This window comes from Jatropha curcas, chromosome 8, assembly GCF_041381405.1.
Source record: "Jatropha curcas cultivar XTBG-Jc1 chromosome 8, XTBG_Jcur_1.0, whole genome shotgun sequence".
Lineage (NCBI taxonomy): Eukaryota > Viridiplantae > Streptophyta > Magnoliopsida > Malpighiales > Euphorbiaceae > Jatropha > Jatropha curcas.
Window position 1 is genome coordinate 908,787 of NC_143158.1, and position 10,320 is coordinate 919,106.

Genomic DNA, 10,320 nt, shown 5'->3' on the forward strand with positions numbered 1-10,320 from the left:
TCCTGTCCTGTCACTTGTTTTCTGCTATGGACTCCTTCCGTGGCAGCATGAGCATGTGGCTCTTGGTGATTGATTGGTTCTTAACCCCTAGTACACATGCCGATGAAAGTACATTTTCAACTTTTTACATATTTGTTAACAATTTAGCAAGGGGCTATCCCTGAAAAATCTATGATACTCTGGCGTCATTGATCAAGGTAGTTCCAGGCAGTGTTTGAGATTTTCAATGGGTATAGGGCTTTCTAGGTGTCAAATTCAAATGTAAACTGGAAACTAAAAACCTTAAGGAAACCTACTTAATTTACCGTCTATAGTTGCTGAGAGAAAAAAAAAAAAAAAAAAAAGAAGAGAAAGGGGGAGAGGTGTTTAAAATTTCTGCAAACCGGGAAATGCTTATTAAGATCATAGAGCAAATATGGTCAGCTCCTTGCCTCACTGAAAACATAGCAAGTGTATGATATAAAGTCTTGTTTTTGAAGTCTAAATTTATCAATGTATCAGATTTGAGGATTTGTAGCCATCAACAGAGTTGGTGTTTGGTGGTGCTTGCAGAGCCATTTACATTGGGTGGCAACTCACTCCACTTGCCAGCAGGATTCACAGGCTCAAAGACTACAACCCCACCACTTGCTAGTCCCAATGCAAACTGGCTTGGTTTCTGCGGATGCGCAGCAATTACTAGTACATAATCATATCTGCACCAAAAAAAAAAAAAAATCGTATCAGTCAATCTGTCAGAGGTTCAAAAATAGAAAATTCAAAAGAATAACATATTTCAAAAAGTAGCAAGTACCTTAAACAAGGCCGACAGTAGGCAGTCGAAAGAATTTGGCCATGTAATTCAAGATTTGAAGCATCAAATATAGAGACACTTCCATCCACAAAGGTTGCATAAACCATTTGGCTGTCACATGAAAATGTTGCATGGGAGATTGCTGAATTATTTCCTGTAATCCACTAGAAACACAAAACAAGAGACATTTTCATTGCTATCATCGAAAAAGAAGTCACACACACTTATACATTGTGCACGCACATGTTTACCTGCTTTAAACATTCTAAATTTTTAGCTTCATATATTGAGAGTGAAGTCTCATGTACAGCGAGGAAGCGTGTTTGATCCTGGTGAAACTGAATGTGGGTGTCTGAAAATGCCATGGGCTCTTTCGTGTCAGCAATCTGCATAAATCTGCTTCTGTGTTTTTCCCACCCTTCAACACGCCATACAACAATCTGCAGAAGAAAAGGAAATGGACTACCTAATCAGAATACAAAGGTCTAAGAATATATCAAGTTACTGGAGTAATACATGAATATGGACATGCTCATTGCCTAAGCAACCATCGGCAAGTCCCAATATTTATTATTTATGTAAAGCGCCTCTGCATTTCTGGAAATTATATTTTGTGTTGCATGGAGAATTAACTACCAACAGCAAGATGTGCCCTGAGATCTGAAATAGAACTGTTGCTAGAATGCATTTCATAATATTTAAGTACTAACTTGGGCATCTGCTCCAGAAGAAACAAGCATATTTAGATCCTTAGAAAAGGCAAGGCTAGATACTCTCTTGGAATGGCCGACAAGCTTACTAATAACCTGCACATGTTAAGTAAATGACACATTCAATTGGATTTCTATTGAACTCTGCATCAGTCAAAATCCCCTATAACATAGCAAAATCTTTGTCTATTGAACTCTGAAGCAAATATACCTTAGCTAGGCGGACATTATAAATTATTACTGTGGAATCATCCCTCCCAATGGCAACTATGTTGTTATCTTGAGGAAGGAAAGCAAGACTAGTTGTTGCAGGTGGGGCAGGCATGATAGAAAGCATTGACTGTAATTATCCAAGAAAGTCCAAGAAAGGTTCGTTAGATCCTTATACAGGATTGGGAATAACACACACATTTGGAAAATCAGAAATATTTGATATCAGTTTTCCCTATGAAAAGCATAATTTTCCATTCCGATGGGATGTAGTTTGATAAAAGGCAAAGGTAGTACCAATGACTACATTAGAGATTTCAAGAAATAAAAATTTATTGCTGCGTATAAAATGTGAACAATTATGATCTCTAACTAATTCTCTCTGCAGTTAATTTTAGAACAACCTGGTTATATTAGTAAGTGTGTTATATATGCATGGGAGAGATAAGCAAAATCTAACAGGACCAACACGAAGAAATTTGTTACTTGGAACATGCAACTTCAGGTTACCTTGAATGTGATCAAGTTGAACAGAGATATTTTCCCTCCCGAAGCTGACATCAAATATGAATCATTCTTGGACAAAGCAAAACAAGGGGGTGTTTCATCATGGTTGGTTCCAGTGAGGTCATTTGTCATCAGCCCCGAGCAGCTTTTGCGTTGCCACAACTGAGGGAGAACTTCTGTAGTTGCCTACAGTTCTCATTACAATGACATATCATCAGTCGCTATAATAATGTCCTTAGGAGAATAGTTCCGCTGAAAAATATGATTGATTTAGGTATGCCTCTGGCTTGCTTACCTTGCCGCTCAAATTAAGGTCAGTAATTTGCCATTTCCAAAATAGATGAATAGCATTTGATGTTAATGCCAAAAGGGCATTTCCTGCATTATTGTAAGCCAGCCTCAATATCTGCATTAAATCAGAGAGAAAGCTATTAAAAGAACTCCATAGTTTTTTATAGTTTAAGGACCTATACGTGTGAGAATGTGTCATCTATCTTCCATGTATTCCTTGTCAATATCAATCACAATTACCTTAAATTTTACAGGTGTTACAGGTATAAAAAAAAAATAAAAAGGCAAAAGAAACGACAAAGGACTCAACAAAAGAAGAAACATAAGATCTTACTGCCTGACAATAGGAAAGCCTGACCTTGGTTGGTTTTACACGTGAAGGAAGCCACAAAGTCTGGCACAGAGTGGGCTTGTTTATTTCAAAGATTTTCTGATTAGCTTCCCCAATAGATTCACATTTCATAGCTTCCAAGCTTTCTGAGTCCCTATTCTGCAGAAAAATAATTTATTTATTTTACGGTGGAAGAGCAGTAATTTCTAAAGCATTTATCACGATAATAAGGCCGATATTGAGTTAAGATACTATTAATAGATAATTGAGAATTCCAACTAACATGTGTGTTATGTTATTGCCACAAGATAAAACATGATTCTAGATAAACTAATCCAGAACGACCCACCTTTGGCGCTTCATCAGCAACTCCAGCACAAGCAACAGATGAAGTTGGGTTAATTGCAAGCTTTATGAAATTAAAAGCATCAGGCAGGATAAATTTTGTACTGAAAGAAAAAAGAGCACATTAAATATACTGACCTTCCTAAAAGTATCAGAGAGAACTCTAGATGCATCACTAGAGCAGTTCTCAGATAAGCATAGCAACTGAAGATTACAATCAGTAGCCAAAATTTTTATTTTGTTTTCATTTGCAAAAACAGCCAATAATGTGCCGTCTTTGTTGAATCGAATACACGGATTTTCCTTTAGATTAAAAGGGAAGAGGAGACTGTGTTAGTTGAAGTCCAGCAAAAATTAATAGAAGAAATTTAAGCTTATCCAATTGCTAATTGCCAGAGTAAAATTGAAGTAAAAGCAACAGTATGGTGCCTACTGGTAATCCTCCATCTGCATCAATAGTAGTAAAAAGCTCAACCTCATCCATATCCCAAACTTTAATTACATTTTCATCTCCAGCAGCCAAAAATTGACTCTTCATTATATCAAACTTCACTATAGACAAAGAATTCAACTGCAATCCTTCATAGATTCTTTCTATTGTGCCTTTACTTTCATTCCATTCAACAAGAAATGACTCTCCGGATTTACTGGTCCCACAGGAGAAAAGCCTGCAAAGTTTTTTCATTTCGAAATTTAAATTTTAATTCATCATTAACAACAATTGGAATCGACATTAACCTTCCACACTAAGTGAAAAACCTTCTGTTATCAGCACTGTACGCCATTGATGTACACCCCAGACCAGGAGCATCACAATCAACTCTCGGTCCAATAACATCATATAACCATGCCTTTATATTGCCATCTACTGACGTTGAAAAGAAAAACTGGTTTGAAACAGCAATATCAAGTTACATAATCTCAAAGCAAAGGGACACCAAAATTTTCCAAATTATGAACACACTCAGCAAAAGGCAGAACCAAGAGTGATTCTTACGTGAGTGCCATTCTTGATGATATGGGGGCAGAGAGAATAAACGGGAGCATCATGACCTTCAAAACTATACATTCTGACACCAGTAGTCACATCCCATCCCTTAAAACAAAGATTAAGGCATCAAATTTTCCATGATTCGATACAATTCATTATATAACATAAAAGAAAGCTTACCTTTATTGTCTTATCATCACCACATGTTATGACCAAAAGTCTGTTCTCAGGAGCAGAGAATGCTAGATCATTTACACCACCGACATGAGCATCAATCTAGGATAAATAATGAATGCTGAGGTTAAAATTGAATGCTTAGGGTAAAACAAAAACACAAAATTCGTTTTTGTAAGAGTATATAACAAAACCTACCTCCAATTTCTGCCGGACATCATTGGCACCTAGATAAGAATACATTTGAACAATGTGCTTTGAATATGCAACCCCTGTTTTTATGAAGCGCAACCAAGTTAGGTCTATGAAGTGAAGATCTTGCATTGAGTGTTTTACATTTTTCAACTTACCAAATAAAGATCCTTCAGGATCCCAGGCGATACGATTTACAGAAACACATGGATCCTTATGCAGAGCTGTCTGTTTATATGTGAGATTCATTCAGATTTCACAAATCCAGTTGTTTCTCCTGCTAGCATGAAACGTCAGCATAAAAGGAGACAAACCTTGAATTTCGTTGAGCATGCTCCAATATTCCAAACCTTAAAATTCCTCGAAAGCAACTTTTCCCCAGAGCTAACTTCCCAGAGTCCTATCTCTCCCATAATAGTTCCAACTGAAGCATCAATCCATCAATTTCCACAAGTAAACATCAGTTATCCTAAAACGCATGGAAATAAGAATATTGGAAGAACTCCTTATTCATAAACCTAGAAGAACAGTCTGTTGAACAGGGTGAAAATCCATGCTCATTGGAGATGACCCCTCATTCAATATCCTTGCAACTTTAGTGGGCAAGTGAGCATTGCTTGTCAGTCTGCAACTTTCAAATGTATTGTTCTTCAAAGGGCTCTTTGAAAAGTCATCAGTGATGTAAATATTTCGATTAGGACAAAGTAAAGTTGAGAAATCTTTAGCAACATTGAAAAGGCTTTCACCAGGATCTGTGACAGCTGATGTTTCCTACATAGATGCATGAATCAATAGTTGAAATGAAAAAGGCGAGTAATATTTTTTAAGGTGGTGATAAAAGTTCATTCAGCTTACCCTATCAGAATTCTCCAAAGGCAATTTTTGAGATACAACATCAGTATCCCCCAGACCATCTGTAGTTGTGGCTACCAATTAGTATCAAGTGAAGTAAAACATGACAACTTTTTTTTCGCATGCTGACAGTGACAGGCTCTGACATAAAATGAACAGAAATACCAATGGAAAATGAAACTCAATACCTAGGTTTGTTGAACCACTAATAGAGACAGGTTCGCTTAAAAGTTCAGAATGAGTCACAGTTGATAGTACAGATCCCAAAATGGCTGCGGAAATTGGTGCTGGCAATGATATGGTCGGAGAAGGCTAATAAAATAAAGCACTTTGAGAAGCATTTTAATGTGAATACTATTAGAGGGATAATCAAATATTCAAGTTGCCTTAATTAGGATTAAGGCAGTAGCTTGTTACTCTATATCATACCTGTGGGTTGTCTTCACTTGACATTGGACATAACTGATCCTCTGATGGTTGACAAACATGATCCATAAAAAGGGTTCTTATATTAGGATTTGGCTGAGGATGTGTACAGTTAATGTGCTGCCAGTTCAGGCTGTCAGATCAAACACAGAAATACTTTATCTGGGGAAATCAATAAAATGTCTAGAAATTTCAGTGCCCAAGATGGTAATCCAACAGTAACAAATTTTAGAAGTTATTTTAACGTTACTAAAAAGTTAATCCGATTTATCTATTCCTTTCCGGTAGGTACACATATGTACAAATATGTAACTTGCTTTAAATCCACCTATCTCTGGGTGTATGCATTTGATTTAAAGTTGGATAATGAAGGAAAAGAAAAATAATTAATTACCCTTGGTTAATGATTCGGCGAAGCCTATGACCTTTAATGTTAGGAAATGTCAATTTGTCATTGAAAAGGGGGTTTTCTTTAATGATTTTCTTGAGTTCAAGCATCATGATTTTCCTTGCAGACTCTGTATCTCCATACATGGAAAGCGAATCATGTTCCCTGTTTAGAAATTCAATCAAGCTCCTCTTAACAGGTGCTTAATATGCTTTTTTTACCAAGTTTAAATATTAGAGGGTGGAGTTTCACACCTTATATTGCTCAATGTCAAAAGCTGAGTCATTTCCTTGAATAGGTCCTCATTATCAGGAGCAAACACTTTCAAATCCTTCATAAGGATATCTAAAGCCTTGGCATGTTCTTTTCTGTAAAAAACAAACTAACACTAGTGAAGCAGAAATAACGCTATAATATCCAACAAAAGGCTTATAATGGACATTTTGGAGGGGGTAAAAGCAAAGGCACGCTTACTTGTCCAATGCCTCAAGGAAGTTCTGCTTCCTGATGTCAAAGAAGATCTTGGTCGAGTATCTATTGTCAAATATATTAGTGAAACCAGAAAGATACTTTTCAGCCTCACCCCAATTCCCACTAAGTATCATATCCTCAAAATACTTCATGTCAAAGTGAAATCCACTTTCTTGTTCAAGCCTACACGTTCAATGATAAAGAATATTACATTTCTTGTTCAAGCCTATAAATTCAATTATAAAAAAATTACAAATAAACATCTTCTGGACATTAAAGACAACAACGATAAAAGGGCAAGAACATTATCTGCGTTGAGGGGCGATAAAAAAAAAAAAAAAAAAAAAAAAGGTGAAATTACTTGTGAGCAGTTTCTTTGAAACCTTCCTCATCGAAGAACTGTAAAATTAAGAATACAAGATCCTTAACGAGAGCAGACATCTCCACAGCACCAGATTATCTAAATCAAACACCCAAATCAAAGAATTTGAGACGTTAGAATTGATGAATTAGAAAGATAGGGTTGTGATCAGAATCAAGAAATTCAGATTCCGATAATAGTTCCATATTAAAAACTTGATCAAGTCTAATAAACAAAACAATCAATCGAGAAATTCAGATTTTTCACCAATAAAAAAGCAAATTTTGTCTTAAAAAAATTAGAACACAAGGAAAAATTCAAAAAGAAAACAAATTCGCAAGGGTAGTGGAATAAGTATTAAAAGAGAACTTTCAGAGAAAAAAGTACTAAAAAAGAAAAAGCTCTGTGAAAGCCCACCTGACAACTGAGCAGGAATAAAAAAGTTGAAGGACTGAGTAAGAAATGTATTTTTCAATTAAAGGATTTTAGCTTCCTCTGGGATCTCACTCCTCTTTCACTCTCTCTGGAGTCGTAAGAAATTGCCAGGCAAAAGGCTTCATACATATCTATCTATATATGGCAAGAGGCTTCATATACATCTATATCCAACAGTGGTGATGTGTACAAGATGATTAGTGCTCCTGCTTATAGTGATAAACAGGTGGAAAACAATAAGAACGAGGAATTATATTTATGTAAGAGCGTTTTAGCGGGTCCACCTGTGGCTCACAAATAATATGATATTGGTCCTTTTTGACACGTGTGAGAAAATTTGAGGAAGTTTGCCGTGAGAAACGTTTTAATAATATAAAGTTCAAATTAATCCCAAACATTTTTAGTTAGGTCCAATGAGGTCCAATTTGTAAATTCCGGCCAACTTAGTCCAACACTAATATTTTAAATGCAAGTAACTCCAATTTTTGCATTTGATCAATTAAAATTGACCTACTTTGAATTTCTAATTCGAAACTCCCCTTGAGGATGAAAATCTGCAGCTTCGATCAAAGACTCATTTTCCAACTTTATGAAACCACTGACAGATTTCTCTGCTAAATTTCAATTCCTTCGAGAGATTTCATATTGAAATACAATCATCTTCTTTTTCAACCCTACATATTAACAAGATTATACAAAATAGTGTATACTGGTTTTGCAGAGAAAAGAAAAAGGTAAAAGCAAACGTTAGTTTACTTGCGCGCAGTTCTTTACAGCCTTCTCCTAGCTTCAAGAACTGTAAAATCAAGAAGACAGGCTCTTTATTCGGGTTGAAACAGAACCGATCTAAATCAACTAGGACTAAATATGAGAATTTCATGCGAAAATGGTCAATTAACTTTATCAACTAAGATGAAACTTAAAACAGAACAAAAAAAATCAATAGATGAATTTCAGATTTCGCTCTCCTACTTCTGCAACTGGTTGGAGCGATGAAGTAGTAGATCTGCGGGAAGAAGGATTTTTTTTATCAGTAGCGATGTATACGAGATGATAAGTGCTGTAACTTATAAGGATAATAGTATTTTAAAACCGCCAATCTTACTTTCGATAAACGCCCACGTTTTTCAAGTTTGTTCGCTTTGTTTGGTAAAGAAACTTGGCAATCTTTATAGACAACAGAGAACTTTCTTCATTGTTTATCTATGAAAGAAAAATTTTTCTCCTTGCGCAACAGATGCTTTCACCTGCAATTACAATGGGTCGCTCTGCCATCTGACCACAGATTCCCAATATTTTCTTTCACATGCTTTTCGTTCGAGTCGGGTAAAATCGGATAAAATCCTCTCAATTGTAGCAATTTTAGATTTTGAACATCTCATTTACAAAACAAATAAAGTTCGTAAGATATATAGCCATTAAGCTCAAGTTCTTTCTGATTTTGCATTAGTTCCATAAAAAAGAAAAATGCGTTCTGATGTATTTATATATAGAAAGTAATTTCTATTTTCAAGACTCAAATCCCAAACTTTAATTTTAGAAGATTTTGTTGTTTCATATAAGCAATTTTTTTAATTAGACGAGTGCATAGCACTGTGCATGCAAAAATTTTCTACGTATGCTTAAACCGTTTTCGTCTCTCACGCGCGTGGTTAAAGTAAACCATCACAAAGTATGCACGCCGTAACTTCCTTTCCACGCAAGAACTTTATGTGGCCCCACAAGGAGGCTTAACCTTAGCACCTACCTCGGACACGTGGCATACTTTTTCTTTCCCTTTAATTACCCTTTTATTATTTAAGAATTACCCTTTCCTCCACACAGTCTACAGCCCAACGGTACATTGAGTATTTCCAATGGCTTAAGAATTAGTAGATTGTATTATCAATACGTGGGAATTTATGATTCACGTTAATAAATAATTATTTAAATTGAATAATATATTAATTATATTTATAAAATTTTCATTGAAAATATAAATTTAGCTTCATTTTCATTTCAAATATATATATATAGTCAAACAAACTATATAACTTGCACGATATTATTATGGCTATAATTAAATGTATTAATATATAATATAACTGTTTAAAGTGCATAGTCACAAAAATCGAGTTTAAGCGGGACAGAATCTAACCTAACTCAAGCTTTTTTGGTATTAGATATGAAATAGTAGCATGTGATGTACACCTAATGTGCATTTTTATAAAGAGAATCAAAAACATATATGTCATACCGTCTAAGAGAGATTATACTTCCTTAAAATCATTAAAATGTCTCTCTAATCATTCACATTTATTGCATTCCTTCATCGCTATGTTTCAAATTCAAATTTTATTATCATTGGGTAAAAAAAAATTCAACCCTTTTCGCTGAATGCCATATGAAAAAAACATAAATATTCTTATCCTCTTGAATTTGCATTTTTTTTTATCAAATTTAAATAAAAAATAATAGAAGTCAACTACATTTGAAAAAGGAAAAAGAAAATGTAACCGCTCTTGACACTCGGCACATCGACATGATTTTACGGAATTAAGTGCATTTGACAAGCTTTTTCGAAAAAGATAAAAAGAGTTGACATAATTTTACAGAATGAAGTGCATTTGGCAATTTTTTTTGAAAAAAATAAAAAGAGTTGATATGATTTTACAGAATTAATTACATTTGGCAATCTTTTTCGGAAAAAAAGAGTTGACATGATTTTACGGAATGGATTACATTTGGCAATCTTTTTCGAGAAAAGTAAAAAAGAGTTGACATGCGTGTTATAAAAGGTTCAAAAGAGGGAAAATAAAAAGAAAAGAGATATGAGAGAGACTAAAATTTTGCGAGACATATGT

General features: G+C 34.9%; 1 protein-coding gene across 4 annotated transcripts; it reads right to left on the reverse strand.

Moving 5' to 3' along the window:
- Positions 1-372: 372 nt before the first annotated feature.
- Positions 373-7,634, reverse strand: LOC105637601 (topless-related protein 1). Of its 4 annotated transcripts, none has more exons than XM_089725370.1 (26): positions 7,460-7,629; positions 7,043-7,141; positions 6,685-6,864; positions 6,465-6,578; positions 6,217-6,375; positions 5,826-5,955; positions 5,585-5,708; positions 5,400-5,458; positions 5,063-5,315; positions 4,859-4,968; positions 4,703-4,772; positions 4,551-4,624; positions 4,359-4,454; positions 4,185-4,283; positions 3,947-4,074; positions 3,621-3,855; positions 3,326-3,490; positions 3,192-3,211; positions 2,870-2,996; positions 2,516-2,626; positions 2,224-2,406; positions 1,715-1,843; positions 1,504-1,599; positions 1,045-1,233; positions 794-957; positions 373-695 (listed from the first exon to the last, which is right to left on the reverse strand). In XM_089725370.1, the coding sequence occupies exons 2-26, from the start codon at positions 7,120-7,122 to the stop codon at positions 521-523; spliced, it is 3,270 nt and encodes a 1,089-aa protein (XP_089581496.1). In that variant the 5' UTR covers positions 7,123-7,141; positions 7,460-7,629; the 3' UTR covers positions 373-520. The 4 variants fall into 4 exon arrangements, with proteins under 4 accessions (XP_089581496.1, XP_089581495.1, XP_089581497.1 ...); XM_089725369.1 differs by having other exon boundaries at positions 2,870-3,001; positions 3,192-3,251; positions 7,460-7,628; XM_089725372.1 differs by having other exon boundaries at positions 558-695; positions 794-947; positions 2,870-3,001; positions 3,192-3,251; positions 7,460-7,634.
- Between the last annotated feature and the right edge of the window lie 2,686 nt (positions 7,635-10,320).

Bases quoted from the DNA above. Each gene is read 5' to 3' on its own strand.
- LOC105637601 (XM_089725369.1), bottom strand. From the start codon at position 7,122: ATGTCTGCTCTCGTTAAGGATCTTGTATTCTTAATTTTACAGTTCTTC. The intron at 3,491-3,620 runs GTAGGCACCATA...TTTAATCTAAAG, and splicing joins ATGCAGATGGAGGATTACCA to GAAAATCCGTGTATTCGATT. The intron at 2,627-2,869 runs GTCAGGCTTTCC...GATTTAATGCAG, and splicing joins CACGTGTAAAACCAACCAAG to ATATTGAGGCTGGCTTACAA.